The following is a 22,364-nucleotide window of genomic DNA, read 5'->3' on the forward strand; positions in this document are numbered from 1 at the left end:
CTGTTCCTTTACCAGTAAGCTATAATAACAGTGTTTCTTAATAAAATTGATAGGCAGAATCATCCTGCTAATTCTCTCCTCTGGACTCACATGCATTATCACATCATCATAGCTCGACAAGCCACAATGGCAGTTGCATTGCCATAGATGACCGTAAGTTTGCTGTTAGCCCATGGCAAATGTAAGGTAGTATGACTGAGCCTAATCCTTGATAAAATAGTGACTTTATCTTGTCACTGTGTGCACACAGCTGCTGTGGTTCATGTGAAATATGACGTGACTGTGTGTTTAACTCATCCTTATAGAATGTTTTTCATTGTAAATAGGTAGCCCTAAAAGAGCAATTAGCTTGAGGTAGGAGTGCATGTGTAGCATTCCTTCAAAGGTCTACCTTCAAATGGTGAGGGCCAGCCCTGCATTCCTTCTCCCTTGCAGGGCAAAATGTCTTTCTGAAGTCTAATTGTGTTTCTGTTTGTCCCTAACAGCATTTTTTTTTTCCTTCTCGAGTTTCCTTCTAAGCCTTTATCATGTGTCCAACACCTTTTTTTAGGTTTTCTTCCTCTCCCAAGAAAATTTTTTGAATCCAGGATTGGACAGCAAGTTACTACTGAAATTGAAGTCTTTTGAGGATAAATGCATTTTAATGCTGTATGAAGATCAATAATATTCTAGGTGTGAAAAGTACAGTGAATTTGCAGTTGATATGATTATTTCTATTTCAGCTTGCTGCATTACATAAATAGATAATCTACTTTTTTTAGTTCATCCGTCCCTCAGGCAGCATATATTAATGGTGTTTCTTCATATGCTGATAGTCTTGCTTGATAATAAGATACAAAGAAGAAATTCTTCATGGAGATGTTGGTGAGGCACTGGAATAGGTTGCCCAGAGAAGCTGTGGATGCCCTATCCCTGGAAGTGTCCAAGGCCAGGCTGGATGAGGCTTGGAGCAACCTGGTCTAGTGGAAGGTGTCCCTGCCCATGGGAGGGGGATTGGAACTAGATGATCTTTAAGGCCCTTTCCAACCAAACAACTTCTATGATTCTATGATAATATGCTCATAACCATGCCTTTTTATTCACACCCCCACCCCACCCCCCGAGGGCACTTTTTTTTTCTGGATCAGTTATTTTTTTAATTCGTAGGTTGGCTGTACCTAGACAGTAACTGCAAATGCCATCATATTTTGCATAAATAAGGGAGTTATCTCTCTTCCAAAGAATAATCTGATAAGTCTATTGAATATAAGTTGGTTCGAGAAGACTGCAACTGAAAATCTTAGCTTCTTTAATTTGAAAATGGAAATTTTAGAATATTTTCAAGACAAAATATTTTGTCTACACATGGTTATAAGTTTCTAGAAGTTGCTCACAATAGCATGACTGATTCCATCAAGCAGGGTGTCTCTCTGTCTCTGCTTTTCTTTTTTCCTTTTTTTCTTTTAAGTACCCTTATGAAAGAAGTCACTGAAAATATGATTAAAAGTATTTCTGAATCAGCACAGGAATAGAAGACTGGGATCATAGCTGGTTTGGATAGCTTCTTAGATCTGAAGAACAGCATGGTAAAGTTGCCCTATTTTAGGCAGGATTTATTATATATAGGTTAGTTGCTGCAATGGGTTACACAAGATTTCCAGAAGCAGAGTAAAGTGCAGTGTAGGTGAGTTTTTAATGCTGCCCTTCCCTTTTTATAGCTCTGTCTTGAAAGAACAGAGTATTGTGGTTTCCATTTAATCACCTTTGAAATAATTGTCCAATTACACAATAATATGTTGCCAATCTTTCCTAAGTTTCACCTGTTTCAAAATAGACAAGGGAGTGGTGTTGAAGACACCTGCAATTGAGGACATTGGCGGAGAGGAGAGAAAATGGAAGGTACTTGTAGTGGTCAGTAACAACTGCGGCACTAAAGGTCCTATTCTTCAGGTATAGGTTGCATCAGCTGATACAGCCTGAGGTCTACATGAATCTCCTAATTTGTGGGTGACTAGAGAAAAAGATTTGCCTCAAGTTCTAAGGTCTAAGATTTGATTAGATGAAATGTATTAATCATAAGTTTCTCTTCTATATTTTCAGAAGAATGGCGTGTCAAATGGAACTCTCTACAAAAAAACATTTATTGAGCACTTTGAACAGGCACCTATGTATGTTGCTGTACTTACTTTCCTGGGTTTTGGAGTGGGAACAATATTTGGCTACCTGCGAGATTTTATGAGAGCCTGGGGACTAGAAAAACGTAACGTTGCTGCAGAGAGAGAACAACAAAAAGTATGTATGAAAAAGACATTATGTACTCACAGCTGAGTTTTCCCCTGCTTGCAAGTTATGAACAATGACCTACTGAAGTAACAAGGCAGACGACTTTCATCTTAGAGAAGAACGTTGCATAGGGATGAGATGAATGACATGCACTGCAGTATAGTTAGACATGTGTATGAATATGTACCTCTATATATATGTAAATTCATAATTTTGACCCAGAGAGAGGTACACCTTGTTCTAAGAGTGTCACAATATTCTCAGCAAAATAGAATCTCAGTGTATTAGGTCAATCCACTGAAAAAGAAAACTCAGAAATGCCTTATTGTTAAATGGATTATGTCTCCAAGTCTCTTAAATCCCAATTTTTCTTTGTCCCGTCTGTCTTACATAGTGATAAGCGGTGCTGACATCTTGGTAATTGCTGACTTATGTTTGCTGAATTGCAGGTCACAGAGTGCTCAGGAATCATTGTCCCAGCACAAAGTGAATGTAGCCTGAATTTTTGCAAGTCCTGACTTAGGAATTTTTTTCATCCCGCATAGTTCTAAGTGGAACTTACACCTCAGCAAGCTCAATTGCCTTCTAACTTTGTTTAGATTTCTTTGTTGCTCCTCCTTCTCTGTGCAGTTTGAGCCATTATTTACAGTAACACCTGGCATAATGAAGGAAAAATGTGAATAGTGTTACTGTTCCTCTCACAAATTAAATTCACGAAATTGATTCGTGTTTTGGCTTTAAGTTGCATGCATTACTTAATGAAATATCATGGTGCAATCTTTTTATCAGCGTTCTCATGGAACATCCTTTTCAATTCACTTCATGATCTGGCCATCTGTTAAGCTATTTTGATGCCGGGCATGCTAGTTAAATCATTTAATTCTCCGGTCTCCCGTCTGTGTAACTACATGCCATGTTATTTTATCGGTTTATTGTATCCAGGGTCTAATATGGCAATATTGCTGTTATATTAAGCTTTGTTTAGATTCCATACCTTTCTTCTAATTCAACTGGCTGTTTGCCTTTCCAGTCTAGGCCAATAATGCCCAGATCAATTACACTGGACTAGATTTAATCCGATGTATCCAACATTTCATGAAATATAGTGAGTTGTTTATCCTAGTTTTGCAATCTGCTCCACACATAGAAAAATGCTCAGTTTGAAACATTTGGTTTCTCCAAGTGACAGAATCATGAGGAGTTCTGTTTCCAAATTCCCAAATATTGGACTGGAGAATTAGGCCAATCTTTTGACCATTAAAAAAACAAACAAAACCAAAAAACAACTCACCCCCTAAAAAGCCAACACTGTATTTCAAGGGAATTAAAGTAAGATATTTGCTGATTGGAGCTGTCTGTGACATGGGAACATGTGGCAGTTATAACTCTCTGTTTACTGATGTATCAGTTTTTCCTTTTTAGTAGGAATGACTTAGGTACAGAAGCAGATATTTTCCTAGCAACATAACCCTGTGCATGTTTTCAAACCAGGATTTTGTGCCACTTTATCAAGATTTTGAGAACTTTTACACCCGAAACCTCTATATGAGAATACGGGATAACTGGAATCGTCCAATTTGCAGTGTCCCAGGGCCACAGTTTGACCTCATGGAACGTGTTACAGATGATTACAACTGGACATTTAGGTGAGTCATCTTGAACTCTGCAGCTGTCAGCTTTGTAACAATACTCCTGGTACATCTGCAAGGCACAGAAAATTGCATCTAGTCCTTCGTACCTAGATCCTCAACTAACATACATCAGCATCTTTTTTTCTGAAATCTGTACCATGCCAACAATTGGTCCGCTTTCTTCTGAATATTGTTTGGAAAAGCAATATGGAAGGGGATGAACTCTATCATAAATGGAGTTTGCTTGGCTCTGTCAGCACAAGTTAGACTGCTTATGCTTCATTTATAACAACAGGCCTTTAGTCAGAATATTACAATGAAATTTGTTGTATCCCTTGGTTAGGATTTAAATCATAATTTCTTATATTGCATAAATGTGGCCTCTTAATAGCAAGTCTTTGGCAGCATGTTTTAAGCAGTTTACAGCCTGAAGATTTCGGTGTATTGCACCTGTTACTGAATTAAATAGATCTGCAAATTCACCACGTAGACAATACGTAGGTGGACAATATTTCAGCTTATTGAAAATGTATCATAGTGTTTCCCACAACATTTTCCTCATGTTTAATTTCAGCATTTCTGTGAACACTGAGAACTTTGTGGAAGCTGTTGATAATTTGCTTGAAAAAATAATAACTTGTTCCTTAAATAAAGTCCTGTGTTTGTTTATTTAAATCCATCAAAGCACCCTTTCACCTAATACCAGCATCTGGAGCTTGAAATCTGGAAAACTTTCTGAGCAAGAAGCAGTATTTAGTCAGGAAAAGAGAAAGGCTGAAAAAACGTTAGGCACATTAGATTATTTTAAATTCCCAAATAGGAATTTGACAGTAGAACAAAATCTGGTGGGAAAAATCGGGGGGGGTTAAAATTTTCTTTTTGTTTGGGGTTGGAGGGAAAGTTGCACTCTCCTTTAAAATTTGCTTTAATTATAGGTTTACGGGAAGGATTATCAAGAATGTAATCAATATGGGTTCTTATAACTACCTCGGCTTTGCAGAAACGGATGTTAATGCTTTGAAAACTGTGACCATAGAGTTACAAAAATATGGGACAGGAATCTGCAGTACCAGGCAGGAAATGGGTGAGTAACTAGCTAGACAGCCACAAAAGTTTCTGTAACTATATATGTTTTCTTACAGATATCTTGAAGGAATTGGGTACTTACAGAATTTTTTGTCACATCAAGAATTACTTGTTTCACTATTAAAAGTGATGCTGTGTTTTATTCTTTATCACATAAGGATTTTTTTAAAAGGAAAATTGTTACTGATTTTTGGAAGCACACAAACAAATGGGTCCTAGAGTGGTCTGGGATTTTTAATGATGGAAGTAACAGGCTTCATTTTTAAAATAAACACTGAGACTTCAAGATTTGTTCTAGGGTAAATTTAATTGCATCACAGATTTATATCAGTTACCACATGCAGAGTGTTCTGATTAGTAAAATTAGATTTTATGTGTTTTTCTTAAATCCCATATTGTAAGTATATATTGTAATGTTTTATGAGACATTAATGAGCACAACATAGAAATTTCTAGTATGCTTCTAAGGAATAAATTCAGGAAGGCTCCATCTGACTTTTTTGGTTTATATGTCCTTTATGATTTGTCTGCTTTTATGGTTTTAGGCTGCATGTTGTGTTATCTTCAATTGTATATTTTTACAAAAAACTTTGCTTTTCTAATGCTGCAATCAGCCTGCATTTCAGAGCAAACAATTTCAAGACAGAGAAATGCATGGGGAGGTTTCTTTTCGGGCTTTATCTTTCTTGGGAGCAATCAAAAGAAAATGAAGATAGGCTTCCCAGCATGGAGAAGTCTTTAATCGACTCATTTTTCCCCTAGTCCAGCAACCTGGAAAATTTTTATTTGGTATCTCTCAAAGCATCCAATTTTCCTCAAAAAAATATGGAAAAAGTACTACTTATTTGGTTTTCTATTTAAATTCTCATTTCCAGACAAAAAATAATGCAAACCTTGTCATCTGCTGCTTCTCTTTTCATCATGGTTTGAATCGCAGATAATAAGTATGTCAGTGACACCACACAGAGGGGGTTTACAGATTGACCCTACTTTCCTTTTGTAGGTGACCCATCTGGTAACTGCAATATATTGTTTAACCTGAATTTCATGCTTGAAAGTGGTCACCATTACTAGTCATCTAAGGTACTGAAGGAACATTTCTCTGTGTCTTTTATTTTCTCTTGGAGTCTGTTTTTCCTGAGAGCATTTCACATTGTTTTCAGCACGTCAGAGAATACGCCTGGTATTCCTCATTCTTTATCTACTGCAGGGTTTTTTTTTATGGAAGACTTGCATAAATGTGACTTTTTAAAAAAAACCAAACAAACAAAAAAAAAACCACACCACCAACAAACACACAACCCAACACAGAAAACAAACAAAAAACCCCATCATGAAAATACTGTTTCAATCTTCAAATATTAAATATCTTATTAGTTAATTTCATCTACTCTGTTTTGAGATCCAATGTATACAGACTTCTAGGACTTTCTCTTCACCTGAACTCCTGCAGCGTACTCGGTCATCTTGACAGACTGAGCAAAGTCTGCATTCATTCTAGCTGCTTTCACAGCAAATAGTCCCACGAACTTCATTCAGACTAATCACAATGCAAGAATGGGCTAAAAATAAAGAACATTGTGTAAGTCTCATCTGTATCAGTCTTTTAGAGATTGAATTTTAGAGAGCAGCTTGGAGATCCAGACATTAAAATAGGAAAGTAAGGTGTTAAAACCCAGTTAAGATGGTGCAGATGAGCAGTCATAACAATTTGTCCTAGGCAGCTGACAGAAAGCCTGTGCTTGTGTGTGTAGTCAGTGGAGGTTGCTCCAACAAGCAATTATGAGCAATGGTTCCTTGGTCCTGGCTCTTTTGGAGCCTGTCTACTGCCAAGAACTCTATAAACAACCTAAGGAAAATAGTTTATTAGTAGTGTGGATACCCTCTTTTCCTTTTCTTTCACCTCTTGTGCTGCTTCAGCTCTCTTCTGGTTCACAGTTGAGTAGAATTGAAAAATCCGATCCAAGTTAAACATATGTAAACATACACTTTGAAGAGAGAAGTAGAGAGGGGGCCGTATGAAAGGTTTTACCTTTTTTTTTTTATTATTGTCATTTCCCTTCTTCATCTTAAAAAAAAAAAGAACTGAATGATTTTATTCCTGGGCAGATAACATTTCAAAACTTTTGTTCTTATTGTGTGGCTGAGTTAAAGTGGTTTGAAGGATAGATGCAGTTAGCTGTAGGAGCCAAGGCTATAAATTATCTGTGGGGTCCTAATCCAAGAAAGCACTTGAATGTATTTAGAATTCCAAACTAATTGACTTTGAAGGTACTGTTCTGCTTATGTGCGTTTAAGTGCCTGGCATGTTCAGGGTTTTGCCAAGATCTCACTCAAAGCGGTGATAGGTCTCTCTTTCTGAGAAGTATCAATTTTACTGCTTTGAGAAGATTTTGGAGAGGGACAATAAGAAAGAAATAGAATTAATATGAGTGATATTTGAAAGATTACATTATGGTAAAACTGTCCTCTGTGATTTTCTGCCTAAACGCCTCCTCTTATAACTGTGCAAAATGTGGAGTGTATATAAAATATTACCATATCAGAATGTTTTTGCAGGTACTTTGCTCTCAGAACAAGCTAATATGGACAATTTAATATAGTTGTTTGTATCTTTACAAGACAGACCAAAAGTTTGGTTTAGGAAAGTTAGTGAAGCTAAGCCTTGCTGAACGTAAAACAGTTATTGTACATTCCCAGAAAAGTAACTTAAGACTCTGTGTAAACATAGCTCAGAAATTGGCTTCAGTGAGAACTGCTGAAGCTCTGCTCATGCTGTCTCTAAAATGATAATGGATAGGCAACTTGAACAAACTGTCCTGTCTAAGCACAAAAGCATAAGAAGCTGACAAAAACAGTACCTGCTCTTCCTAGATTTGCCCTCCGTGACAAGATTTTAGGGTTTTCACTCCACTTTTAATTCCACGCTCTTTTAAAATCATACTACTAATAAATCACTTCCTTAGCTTAACAGTGTCATTTAAGACACATTCCTGAGGCTTTTGTGGGACTTCCATTCTGAAAGACAAATATTTTCCTTTTTTTGAGACTAAGCTAGCTATCCCTTAGGAGCCAGATCTTGGGCTTATAAGTGATAGTTCTGTGAAAGTATTAGCTTATTGTTCAGTAGTCAGAAAGCAAATAAAATACTAGAAACTAGTAGGAAGGGAACAGAAAGCCAACCACAGAACCTCAGTATGCAACTGCATGAAGCTGTGCTTTGCTGTCATCTTGAGTACTCTGTGCAGTTCTGGTCAAAAACATTTAGCAGGACTTAGAAGTGTCAGAAAAGTGCAACAAGAATCATCAAAGGCCTCAAACAGCTTCTTGGTGAAGAACTATTGAGCTAGCTGTCTTCAGCTGTCAGAAATGCCTGTCATCTGGCTCAAAAACAGCCTAAAGGGGGAAACCATAGAGATCTTCAGAACTAGGTGTGGCATGGAAGATTGGTCAGGGTTGGCTCATCATTGTGTCTTCCTCTACAGGATCTGCAGGGCTTTGTATGAAGTTGGTAGAAAGTTTCCATCTAAATGCAGGAGGCAGCTCTTCACACTGGAGGCTGGCAGACCTGAGGAACTCAATGCAAAGAAGGCTACAGACGCTAGAACTTCACTTTCCCTTGCGTTCTAAGGGACACGGGCCACATACAGAGTCATCATTGATAGTTACTAGAAATACAAAAACTATTACCTGATTCAGGATGTCCTCATGCTAAAATTAGTTAGAATCTGGGATACTACCATGTTATATGTTTGTCCTGCCTTCATTCTTCCCCAGACATTGATTACAACATTATCAGACGAAGGATTATGGGCATAAGGGACCTTTTGTGTGGTGTGGTGCATCTAATACCTAGGTGTTTAACATTATTTATGTAGCTAGGTTTTTAATATTAATTTATATTATTACTTATATGCCTATGACCAGTGCAATCATTAATACTGGACTTGTGGACTGCAAATCATCATACATTTGGCTTGAATCAGGAACATACTCATATTTTTATTAAGTTGGGCAGTATTTACTACAGAGGTACCATATAAGGAACTAATGAAGCAGTAACCTGGCAGTTTTCAGTGTTTCTGAGGACACTAAAAAGACATTAAGGGAAGACACGTAAGAGATCAACAAGAAAGAGTTGCACACATGCTTTGGGAATGTCTTCAAACAGCAGTAGCTTGGGTGAATGTGTGAAAGTGGTTGGTTGCAGTTGATAGGCAGAAGGCAAAACCCGCTGACATGATCTGCTTTGAGGTGAAAGACTTTTCAGTTCTGTGTGGTACATGGGTTGGCAGTAGTCTCTAAAGGATCTCACCAGTAAAAGTTTAAGCATAAGTAAGCAACTTCAGAAAAATTCAGAGCAGCTGTAGAGGGAGAATGAGGAGGTTCTTGGTCAGAGGGACAGGTTGAAGGAATAATAGGAGCACTCATCTGGTAATCATCTAGAATGGTATGAGCATTCTGAGCGCATCTGAGAATGGCAAACTTAAAGTCAGAGGAAAAGATGCTGCATTAACTGTGTGAGGTGCCTAGGGAGGATACGGAAAGATCTGCATCCACTATACCTGACAGAACTAGCCAGGAGTGTAATTGAAATTAAAACAGCTTTTGTCAGCAGAATCTCTCCTGCAGGTACAGAAAACTTTTTTGGCTGTTTGTTACAAGGCAAGGAACCAATCATGACATGAAAAAGCAGGAAGTTTTGTTTTCCAGGAATAAATATTGGATCTGAAACAATAATTCTTAAATGCTGAAGGATTTAAGTAACAGGAAACCAGCTATTCAAGTAACTGGAGTATTTGGCACGTTCAGATATTTCATGTAAACTGCCTGTAAAAAATCTCTATACTATGTTTTATTTCGGTTTTATTTATTTCAATCTTCCTCTCAAAAATGTTATTTTTTAGCTTAATAAAAATGTTAACAAATAGGAATCTAAATAAATTTGAAATAGCATGTATGCCCTCTATATAGTGAAAGACAACTTCAATGCAAAATCCTTTCTTCCTATGAAAATCCATGTATTTTAATGGCTTGAGTGGGAATTGCCTGCTGTTGGAGGCAGGCTCACCAGCCTTTTGTCTGAGACCATCCTGTCGTTCTTATGTTTATAGTCAGCCTTTTCTAAGCAATGTAACTTAAAATTAATAAGGGAGAAATATGCGAATGATTATTTAACCCTGTTTACTGCCTGCTTGATTGCTGATGATAATAAAATCGGTAATGTTACGCATTTTTTAAGATAAGGCGGGTTATCATTCCCTGAACGCTCCTAGGTTTAGTGCCAGGGCGGTGACGGGGCCGTCACATGGGCAGCTGGTAGTTCCAACGCTCTACTTACCTAACACACCGTGATTCCCTATGGAGGAGATATACGTGAGTAACAGGAGCAAATGTATCATTAGTGCTACTTAAGCAACCAAGCAGGATTCCTGCCTATTGAAATCCTTCTCCTGTGATTATGCCTGGGACCAAAAGACAAGATGGGACCTGCACAGAACACTTGCAGGGTGATTCATTCTGGAGGGCGTGGTTAGGAGATTAATTTTTAATGCCTGGCTTGCACTCAGTTGTAGGGCATTCTTGTTTGTTTGAGGATTTTTTATATTTGATTGTGATCTGATTTCTAAAAAGCAGATCAGCAAACCCATGCCAACATTTAAATTACAAAAGTATCTCCAACTCCTTCATACCCTTCTGTTAGGTTTTAATGCCTAATATGAATTTCAAGCAGCATTTCAACAAGGTAAAATAGTTACTTGGCTCTTCTTTCTTTTATACCACTTTGAAGCTTTAATTAGGGCCAGCTCTCCTATTAAACTCAGTACTGTACAAACACAGAAAGAAATAGTCCATTTTTCAGTTAGGAGAAAGGATAAAGAACTAGAGATGCCATAATTTACAGTTTCCAAGTAGGAGTTTAAGGAGGAATACAGCCACATAAACGAGAATTAGTGATGTATATTTTTATTTTTTCATAAGCTTGGCTGGTAGGGTACAGTATAAATTAGGAAACAGTTTACAGAAGGGATTTTCCTTTGTCATCTCTTGCTAAAATAATTTTCCTTTTTGTGCCTACCCTCTCATAAATAATTGATCCAACTTCCGATCAAAGGGCCAAGTTTGTTCCTGCTATTTCACCATTGCAAAAGCATGTTTGGAAATCATGATTAAGCACTGGACAGTCTGTCTTCTGGCAGGTGGAACTGAAGGCATCAGGAATAACTAAGGGTTGTGTGACCTGTTTAAAATATCTCCAATATATAAAGTTATCTATGTAAATGCCAATATTTAGACACTGAAGATAGTGCCATCCAGGCTTTGGCATGAAGAGTCTGGACTTCAAATGTAGGTTTCAGCCTTGTGTTTTTAAAAAGGAAAAAAAAGCGAACAAAACTGGAAGATCTAAATTAAACTGGAAGTTTTATTAAAATTAATCTACTCTTTTCTGAGAATCAGTAAATTACTCAGGAACATGGTTATATCTGTGACACCCATAGCATCTCTGTGGTATGAAAGCACTGTCAGCTGGTAGCAACATTTAAGAAAGCTTGAGCATTTCCTTTTTTATAAATGTTTCCTCAAAATCAGTTCTTTTGGAGCTCTTTTACGCATGTGTAGTGTTAAATGAGGCAGTTACGTAACATTACTGCATGTTTCTCTCCCTCTCTCTTGCCAGTATTTATAGTTTTACAAGTTTAGGTTTTGCTTTTGTGGCAGGCTCTGTAGGACAGTGATACCATCTGCATCATCTGCTCTTGTAGAATGGTGTAAATAAATAATACACACTTTCACAAAAGGAAGAATGCATGATTTATTACTATAAGGATGAAGAAACAAAAGACGTATAAAGTGCATGTGTTTCGGTAATATTATTCTTTCATCTCTGACAAATAATCTTAACAGAATGAGTTTGTGACTTAAGTTTCAAATGTGGCAAGGAAGTTTAAGCGTTTTGTTCTGTTCCCGCCCCCCCAAGGATACCTCTGACAAACCATCATTTTCATAGAGTAATAGCTCTTATTCACCTTGATGAGTCGCATCAGTGATCCGTAGAATTCCCAGTTTCTGTTCGTATGTGAAAGTGGCTTTTATGGGAATCTGTTCTTTTTCTTTCAATGACTTGTTGCTTATATTCATTTAATCCTCCAGCTTTTCTTTAACTTGAAGTGAGCAGGTATTTTCCTGTACTCTTTGAGTCTCAAAATTCCAAATGAAAAGTTCTATTAAAGGCTACTGTTGCCAGTGTTGGCAGTTTAATGAGTACATGTCATTAGCACATAAGAACCTGAAAGACTGTATTGGGCAGACTAATCAGTGGCATAAACCACCTTGTGCAAGTTGAAAGTGTCAAAGCTGAATAATGGACTGTGGAACATGGGAAGTGCATTTTCAAGCTTTATCTGTCTAGTAGGCTGACAGTAGCTTTCAATCCAAGAGGATGGGTAAGCCTATGGAATCCTGCCAAAGCACGGTGTACTTCATGTTCCATGGTCCCAGAGTGCAGTGGAAAGTTAATGGAGGGAACTGGGTCATCAGATTTTGAAAAGAAGGGGGTTTGCTTTGAAAAGTGTGGGAATCTGTGAAGGGTGGCTAACATTTTGAAAGTCCACTTTTGAAAAGGTCTTCGATCTTACCTTCTATAACACCTATATAATCTTGAAATACAGTAACACCTGCTGTTACTTGTAAAAGAAAATATTCTATTTTGTCTCCTAAAGATGTAAATAACTTTCTCTTGTCAAATCTTTTGCGGTAAGCTGGCATACATTACTTAGTTGTTTCCCCATTTCTAAGTTCAAATCAAGAACTTAGGGGGGTTGGAACTAGATGGTCTTTAAGGTCCCTTCCAACCCAAACCATTCTATGATTCTAAGCTGTAGTCAGCATAAAGATCAGAGCAGGTAGAGTATGGGGAAAAATTCTAATGCCTGTATTTATGTATAGGACAAGGGTAGAAGGTACTGTGTATACAGTGTATTAATAAAAATATACCTAGTATATTACTTTTCCTTCATCAGATCATGATGCTGGTCTGAACCCAGCACAGTAAGACATTATAAGTGCCATGATAACCTGACTTGACACTGCGAAGGTTATATTTAATGAAGACCAGTGTAATAACTGCCTCTCTTATGCAGCTTACGAGGTAGTTTGTGCCAGTGGAAGTTTCTTTGGATCAAATTTGCACTTACCTGGTAGTGCTGTTTATGCTTTTTGGGGTGGCTGCTGTGACCAGCTGGGAAGGCTAGTGGACAAGCCTTATTCCAGCAGTGCATATCTGGCCTCTTGTTTCCTCCGGTGGAGAGGAGTGCAGTTTATATGGTGTCCAAGGGCTTGACCCATAGTGGAGAAATCTTCTGATACAATTAAAAAATTGCATAATTTATTTAATAAGTACCCCTTTTACTTTTAAACCTGGGAAGATGCGAGCTGATACGCTTTATCGCTTGTACTCCTTGTATATCGCTGTCACAAAACTCCCATTGTCAGTACTGATGTGTATTGTATTGCTTCTGCAACATCTCGCCTACCACCTACAATATTGCCATTATAATTAAAGTAATTCAAAGCTAGGGCTCATTTTGCAAATCCTTGTCATTCAGGTTTTGGTTTTGCAAACCAATCCCACATTGATTCCAATTTGCATTCCAGGATTTGTAGGCAATACAGTATACAATATCATCTGCATGCACTGTTAGGATTGTTAATAGTAAGTAGGATTTGGTCACTTTCAGAATGTTTCATTCTTCACCATCACAAGATCAATAAAGACAGGTAAAAGATGTGCTGTTCCTTTCTGGTTCATCTAATAGATGCTTGAACAGAATAAACTGTAGTGAGTCAGGCTTTTCTTGTTTGTAAAAACAGAAAACATATGATGCAACCCCAAAAAGCAATTTAACTCCACCCCGGTAGTGTCAGGTTTACCCTAGAAGAGTCAGGGACAATTTTCTCATGCCTTAAAATGCCTGCCTTGCAAAGCACACGCCGCTTGTTTCTCATGCTTTCACAAACCTCCTTCTGATTCAAGCTGCGACCATACCGTGTTTGGTGTCAAGTTTGCATTTCAGACTTCATCTTCTCTTGGTGTGCCGATAGCTCTCAAGCAATAGATTAGTATCTGCAAGGAACACTAGGGCAGCTGACCGTGCTGAAACCCTCAGTTGTCAGTAAGTGGTCCAAAGTGAAAAAAATATGGAAGTAACCATAGAAATAATCCCAGTAGGTCTCCGGGTGTACAAGTTGAGAGAGAGATTCTCACACACATTTTTGGTGAGCACCTCAACTCTGAAACACTACGTGGTTTTGTATTTCATGGATCTTGGCTACTAAGCAGTGGCTGTGTGCAGAGACAGCACGTATCCTTGTGTTATCTCGTGATCTACAAATGCAGAAAGTAGTCATCCACAAAGAGCTTCATGCAGAGTCAGCTCACATCTACTGGAGGTTATGCAGAGCCAAATTTTCCGCATCATGTTACCCAGCTTACCATAGCACAAAGCCAGAGACAGCCCGGCTCAGTGTACATCCCGTGTGAGTGGAGAAATCTCTTGAAGCACTGCCAGAGCTGGGCTCAGGCCTGGCAGGCAGGATCTATGCAAAATCACAGCCCCGCTGTTTACTGTCCATGTCATCCAGATTATTCCAGAAGCAGCGTGATCCTTGCTCCATATCTCCCTGGCTATTGGAGATATAACTTCCTGCACGATATTTTTCACATTCTGTTTCCAAGTGAATGCCATTCTTACTTTGGATATTTAACGAGAAATACATGATGAAAACACTAGCTCACTGTAACCATTTGAGTTAGTGCTGTTGCTGAAACTGTAGCGCTGCCTATTTTTTTTAATGAGCTTTCCTCCAAGATGAAGATGAGATTATCTTCCTGACTCATAACTTGTTGAGACACTCTAGTCGAGCTTCTGCTTTCCTCCATTTATCTGTTCTTTGTCCACCATAGTAAACACAGATTTCTTGTTCTGATCAGTTGTAATTGACTTTGCCTATATTATTGTGACATCAATTTGTGCAGCACAAGTGAGTTGAGATATGCGTTTCCCTATCTATTTTTTTCTTCTGTTCCCTGCTTACAGCCTTATTCACAGGGGAAATGCTCTGTCAGAATCCACAGGCCACTCTCTTTTCTTCCCCACCGATCATCCTGTTCCTTCTACCTTCGTACCTGCAATGCACAGCCAGGCAACCAAAGACTAGAGAGCTGGCAAGTTGAGATGATTCATTACTGTTCAAAGTTTTTTGTAATCTCAACCTCTTAACACCACTCTTTCTTTTGTCGCCTTTTGCATTTTGTCACCTTTTGCGTTTTGTCATCCTCCGTTGTGAGTTGCGTGGGAAAGCTATTCTGTTTGTTGGAAAGCTGGAGCACCTTATTTGTTCAGAGACTCTGTGGACTAATATTAGATAATTAACGTGTGGTAAATGCGGCTCTCTAGTGTTGTGTTATCCTTCCTGTGTGACTGTTGAGAGGGAAGAAAGAGGAGACGGATCATCAGTTACAGAGTGGCATAACTTTTATCTTCCAAAGTAGAAAAGGATGGAAAACGCTTTTCATAGAATCCCAGAATGGTTTGGGTTGGAAGGGACCTTAAAGACCATCCAGTTCCAACCCCCCTGCCATGGGCAGGGACACCTTCCACTAGACCAGGTTGCTCAAAGCCTCATCCAGCCTGGCCTTAAAGACAGCCAGGGACGGGGCATCCACAGCTTCGATGGATAGACGAACAAAAAGTTTGTCTAAAATTATAGTTAAGATTTTTGTACACATACATAGGCAGCCAAGAAAAAAAGGAAGAATTTTGTTGTCATCAGTTTTTGCTTTCACATCCAGAGAGAACTTGAGAACATCTAAGATGTTTCTCACACATTTCCTTAAAAAAAAAAAAAAAAGTATTTTTGTCTGTGTTGCAGGGGCAGAAAAAGGCAAAAAGTTACTCTTCAGAATAAGCTCTGTAAAAGCTGGTTTTATTGAAAAAGGAAACTTTATACCAAAGCAACTGCCTTGCTACCTTAACAGCAGCAGTATTTGTTAGCATTAGTTACAGCTGTTTTGCATCTTTGCTTTTCCTTGCATTATCCCACATGCACAAGATACAAATGGAAAAACTTCACTAGAATTTAATGTCATACAGCTTAATGACACACTTCTAGCCTGTTCTTTTGTATGTTTTATGTCCTTAGAATTAATAAGTTTCCCAGTTTAATGAGATTTAAAATTCCCTGTGCTTATTTCTGCAGGCACCCTAGACAAACATGTAGAACTAGAGAAACTTGTGGCCAAGTTCCTTGGTGTGGAAGATGCTATGGTGTTTGGCATGGGCTTTGCCACCAACTCGATGAATATTCCAGCCCTTGTTGGGAAGGTGAGTATTTCCTTAAGGAACACATAGAACTGTTGTTTATTAACTGCTTTAACAACTGTTGCAGTGTTCTGGGCATGCATTAAGTGGAGAGGCTTGATCGAGGAACAAAGCTTCATATCAGGAATGCAAGTCATAAGGTTGATGACCTTGTGAACTTAAATATGCTCCTTCATAATTTTTTTCTGTCTCTGGGTATTGCTATCACACATACCTAAGAACTTTTTAAGGATGAGTGGTATGGTTGTGTAGCTTCTCTTAATGAAGTTTCTTCTCCCTAAAAAGTAAGCAAATGGTGTGTTCCACGTCTCAGGTGTTGTGGGATGAAGTATTTTGGCTACTTGCAAAGATATTGCCCAGCTGTCTGTGGTGACAGATGATCATTAGGGTATATGTCACACATTCAGAAAAGAGGAAGCACAGTGTTTAGCATTCGTGATGAACAGATCTCCAGCCAGACCTGCAAAGCACGCAACAAACGCAAGTCTGAAGTTGTGACCGTATGACAAAATTTGTGTTCTTATTTGGTGTTGAAGGGACTTCATCTCCAATTTGGGTACCTAACACAAAATCCATTATCCTGTCAATCACAACTCCTGACGCAACAAGCAGGTACACTCTGCTGTGAGCTGGGAAAGCAGGTAGCTCCTCTTGAGCTCGTGCAAGTGTGAAACAGTATGAAGTGTATCATGCAAGTGTGAAACCGTATTTCCCTCTTGGTGGAGACAGAATGAACTCACTGTGGGGTGTATGATCAAGGTTCCTTCTGAACCACCAGCATAGAGGTGAAGTCACTTCTCCACTCTCACTACTGAAGATAAATCCAGCTTTGGCAAGAGGTTTCTAAAATACGTGTATACAAGGGTTGGGCAGGGAGAATTGCTTCAACTGCCCAAAACATGAATTTCGGTCTGCAACAGTGCTGGAGAATTTGTCCAGCAAATTCAAAGGGAACAGGTACAGAGAATTAATAAAGGTAAATTTATTAAATTGCAGACATACATAACAGCCTAAGATACTTGTCTCTCAGCTATAAAATGATTTTCTCTCACTTAGCTGGCCTCATGTGGAGTCTCAGGCCTCTGTCAGAGGTGGGATATTTAGATGTAAGTGGCATAGACAGATAATACTGTATGTATTGTGTAGAATATAACGATAACAATTTAGTATATATTAATATTATATAGTGATTGCTGTATGTTGGGGAGATTTATTCCCAAATTTTCCTCTAAAACTAAGCTTAGCAACCAGATTTTCTTGCCAAGATGCATATACTCTGTTCGTTCTGCATACCAGTCTTTAAGCAGATTTGTATATCTCAACCTAGGCATGAACTGTGTTTCCAAAATAAGTATTTACTTAATGCTGTGTTGTCTGTTGGGTAATGAAACCACAGCATAAGATGTGTAATTGAAAGCAGAGTTAAATTAAGGTTCCAGCTTGAATTTCAACTGTGAATCCTGGTTCCTGTTAATATATAATAGACAAAGTTATTTCTCCTGCATTTCTATTTTAGTTTTTAAAAAGAAAATGAGTTTTCAACCCAGTTAATGAATGAGAATATACTACAGGTTAACTGTATATGCATCTACCAGAGAAAGACTCTGCCTGGTGCCCAGGCTCCACTCACATATTAATAGAAGTGGAATTTATTGGGCATCAATCTGTCTCGATCTCATTTCTGCAGCTCAAAGTGCTGATGTCAGCCCAGCCTCAGTATCACTCCTCCCTACCTCGCTGTCATGCAGTCTTTATATATGGAATGGTGACTGAGCTTTCCTTGCAACACAAAATAGATGGTAGGCAGATGACACAGAAGCAACATCGCTTGATTTTCCTATAAAAAAATCAGTCTCTACTAGGGTTATTCACTACTATCCACCTACAGGAAATATTTGGCTCTTTTGCACCACCTGGAAATGCCTGAGACTCGGAGCCCACCATTTCTGCCTGCCTTTGCAGTGCACCCTGGCCCCTTCAAAAAGATGACAGAAAATCCAGTTTATGCTCAACACTTACAGCTTAATTGCTGCGGTGCTATATCATAGACACACATGTATGCTGACGCACACATGCACGCATGTCAACAGCCTCCCAATTCACAGAGATGCTTATTGTACTCCTTCTCCGCAGGGCTGCCTCATTTTAAGCGATGAGTTGAACCACACTTCTCTCGTTCTTGGTGCGAGGCTTTCAGGTGCTACTATTAGAATCTTCAAGCATAATAGTGAGTATTGAAGTTGGAAATATTTAGAGATAGTTGGTCGTACCTCAAAGGCAAGAATGCTTCTTTTCAATGCTTGCTTTGCTGTCTGTTCCCAGATAATACTTTTGTCCAGGCAAAAGAACTAACTGTTCAATATTACAAGTGATTTCTCATGGGGAAAAATTAATAGTGTAATATTACAATTGCTTTTGTGCATGATTTGGATCATCAGTTGGAACTTAGTTTCAAAATCCAGAGTCTTAATCCTGTTGCTGTCTTTTTTGACATGCTGAATGACTGTGCGCTGTCATAAAGGTCTCATTGCCACTATAGCCAAAATGGTACAAACGTACTTACAGAAATATACTCCATATTTCCTGCCTTTGTTTCTAGCAAGTTCAGTGCAAGAATAATTACATTAATGTGTCATTACTTTGAAATGATTACCCTGATTTCCCACCGGGCTATACCAAAGATGCAGATGGTTATATCAAAAGCATCATTCCAAATATTCTTTGAAGTATAGTTTTAGTATAGAAATCACATAGTCACTTTGTAATCATACAATTATCTTCTAAAATACTCATGCTTTTTAACTTTTATTTAGTTAATACTGCTGTTTTACTGTCAGAGACGTTGTGACTGGCTTTGATGACAAGAGCTTGTTCTTTTGCCTTACTCCCCATTTCTGCCACCAGGCAGTGATTGCAACAGTGGTTAAGAACCTAGAGAAGTGGTGAGGAATAAGAAAAGAGGTCTGATCACCTTTGTTAATAGCTAATACTGTCCCTTCTCTTTATTAAGTGTTGTGTTCAGCCCTGAGGTGAGCAATAATGAATTATGCATATGCTGTAAAAGGCCTAAGGATCCATTGGAATGAAAAGCACACTATAATTATATTGTAAGGTGTTGCTATAATTAATATCTATTCATAATTTGGGTAAGAAGCAATTTCTGAATATCATTCAATGTTATAGTTCATCTGAACCCAAATGTTTTTACAGAAGTAATTATTCATGCGTGTAGCATATCCAACTTGGTTTACTTTCACAGATTTGGATATGCTCAACATGGTTGCTATACCAGTCTTTTCTCAACTCTTCCTTAGTTTGTTCAGTGCCTTATCCCATTCAAATGGGTTTGCATCACATCTTGTGGGATGACCTCTCACTACCCAAATCCAAATGTTCTCAGCCTCTCCACCCATCTCTGCTGCACGCAACCCAGCTGGCTTGTGTCACTTCCCACATTTCAAAGAACATTCCAGTTTGAGGAGTGTGTTACTCTCAGCTGCTAGGGAAGCAGTGGAGCTGTCATTCTTGCTTTAAGGAATTCAGTCTCTTGCCATCCTCCAATATTTCATTCTGCTCCAAAGAAGCTGATACCTAAGCAGCCTCTGCTGGTTTATGATAAACTGAAGCTGATGTTCCTTTGTGAATGAAGTGTGAACCTAAAAATAAGTGACCTGTCCTAAAAGCACTAATCCAGCCATGGAAAGTATAGACAGTCCCTTTTAAGGGTCTCAGCAAACATCAGTGGAAGTCCATCCAGGTTCCTTTGGAAAAACTCATTGCTTCCTAGATTAGAGATCAGTTTGCCAAAGTCAGTCTTGCATGCCCTTAACTTATATTCAGAATAAAACTATGGAAACTTATGCAAGTACTGTCTGCAATTAAAGTGTCAGCTTTTGTTCTGACAACTTTGTAGGCTTCAAATTTTAACCCGAGTTGCACTGAGCAGTTCATGTGAAGAAGCTTCACACATTCATGCTCTCTCTTGGCCCGCTGTGAGCCTCTGTCTGCTGTGCAGAAATGAGTGTATGTGCCTTTTGCTCTGGAGGAAATAGGATGTGTACTGGGGGAGGATAGCAGTGGAAAGTGTAATCCAGCAGGATTGCCTTTGTAGAATACACAATTTCACCCAAAACAAAGTAGACAGCCTTGTTCTCTGTGGATCTACCAGAGAGCAGTATAATACAAGCCAGTGCAGCAAATAAATTAAGGACACACATAACAAAAACTTCCAGCTTGTGTTGGGAGGGCTCTTTTTAGTTAGGCAGGTGCTTGTTTGTTTTGTTCGATCAGAGCTGTGTTGCTTATGCTCCCACACTACCCTTCTTGTTAATGTGTGGATATATAGCATATATACAGGCATGCACACGCATGCCCAGATTGCTAGAGGATGTTAGTGAAGTCATTGTCATGCTTATGACAAGGAGAATTAAACCATTATCCATGCTTGATGCAAAAGGAAGGTTCTTTATGCTGTATTGGCCCTGTGGATGAATAGAAAACTTTCCACCTTGAGTTACTGCCTAAAGATCTTTAATAGCATCAGGTAGTAATGTTTTTTGTCTTACTTTCTAAAATCCTCCTCTATATTCTAGCAGGAAAAAGGCAACACCCTCCACTTCCTCTTTCCAAGGACAGGGGATTGATGTGTGTCATTTCATATAAGGAAATCAATAACCCTTGAAAGAACTTGGCCCTGGGCATCAACTGGAGGATGCTACTGTGTCAAAGGCTTGGCTAGAGCCCTTTGAGGACCAGTTGGAACAATTCTCCAGCAAGGTGCAGAAACAAGGAATAAATCTGAGTCATATCCCAAAGAGGATTAAGGATTAATGTTCATTTCATTCTTACTTGTGTGTACGGAGCCAAGTTGTGTGCTGGCATGAGTTGGCTCATCCCCTGTGGAGCTCTGCCAAGTTACACACATACTGTTTGACCCAGTATTGCCCTATACTGAAGACGATAAAAGAGATGCCAGATAGTACCACCACTAGTGCCTGAGACACGCTTCCTGTGCAGGATAATCAAAAATAAATTCAAATCAGACCGCAGATTTTGAAGTTACTGTTTTGCTACTAGAATGCAGCTTGAGAAAGCAGACTTTTTTCCATACTCCTTGTTGCTCACATCAGCTTCTTTTTAAATGCTGTGTAATACCCTTGATAAAACTGCCTAGAACGTATTTACTTTGGCTCCAACTTCCTCAGTTGCACATGTGTAGAAGAGACACTGGGAGAAGGGCGAGGTGTGAATGTTTGTTGCAATTATAAAGGGTTATCAAAATGAGGAGGAATAATTCTGCAACAATTTAGTGAAGCAATGGTATATTTTCTGAACCAGCTACTTCCTGAATACTATACAAAAAAACATGTACAAGTGTGTACTAGGAACCTCCCTTTCTAACAAGCTTGGCATTGTAAACCTCTCTCCCCTGCCTTTTCTCCTCCTGTTACGGAAAAAAATTTTAAAAGAAAAATTATAGGACACTTTGTTCTATGATAAAAATATTTCACAGTAAAGAGAGTAAAACCTGCCAAATTAAACTTGCTACTGAAGCACATTCTTCTTTCAAAGCTGATGCTGCAGCTGATTTTGTAAGAGTGTAAAACTATTGTTTTATTTTAAAGCATGTAATCTGTAATACTGTATCTATTTCTCACTACACAAAACTAAACAATTATGCTTATTTCATCCTTCAAGCCAAGAATTAACCTCTACGTATTACCTTAATTATGTATATAATTCTTATTCTTACAAAAGTTAATTAAATTATTTTTCAGTAAGTGGGTAGCTGTCCTAGGAATTTCACAAAAATTCTGAACAGTTTTTCTAGAACAGATGAAATTGTTAGACCTCTGTGCCTCTCCTAAGTAAAATAAAAGGCATCTGGATGTTCCTTCTTTTTGCAAAAAACATTGCACAGGTTTATGAGCCTTAAGGTGAATAATCGAATAAAAATGTGCTGTGGACCTGTAGGTCCATTTTTATTTGGATGCAGGAATGCACC

At 38.5% G+C, this 22,364-nt stretch overlaps 1 protein-coding gene across 1 annotated transcript in view; it reads left to right on the forward strand.

Annotated features, from left to right (window-relative positions):
* Positions 1 to 2,085: 2,085 nt before the first annotated feature.
* SPTLC3 (serine palmitoyltransferase, long chain base subunit 3) overlaps positions 2,086 to 22,364 on the forward strand; it is a 54,034-nt gene continuing 33,755 nt past the window's right edge. The window contains exons 1-5 of the mRNA XM_010152540.1: positions 2,086 to 2,271; positions 3,754 to 3,908; positions 4,829 to 4,977; positions 16,239 to 16,363; positions 18,494 to 18,587. Coding sequence (XP_010150842.1) covers positions 2,146 to 2,271; positions 3,754 to 3,908; positions 4,829 to 4,977; positions 16,239 to 16,363; positions 18,494 to 18,587 — 649 coding nt within the window. The 5' untranslated portion in view covers positions 2,086 to 2,145. The remainder of the gene's footprint in view (positions 2,272 to 3,753; positions 3,909 to 4,828; positions 4,978 to 16,238; positions 16,364 to 18,493; positions 18,588 to 22,364) is intronic.

Source organism: Eurypyga helias, unplaced genomic scaffold (genome assembly GCF_000690775.1).
Source record: "Eurypyga helias isolate BGI_N326 unplaced genomic scaffold, ASM69077v1 scaffold12710, whole genome shotgun sequence".
Taxonomy (NCBI): domain Eukaryota; kingdom Metazoa; phylum Chordata; class Aves; order Eurypygiformes; family Eurypygidae; genus Eurypyga; species Eurypyga helias.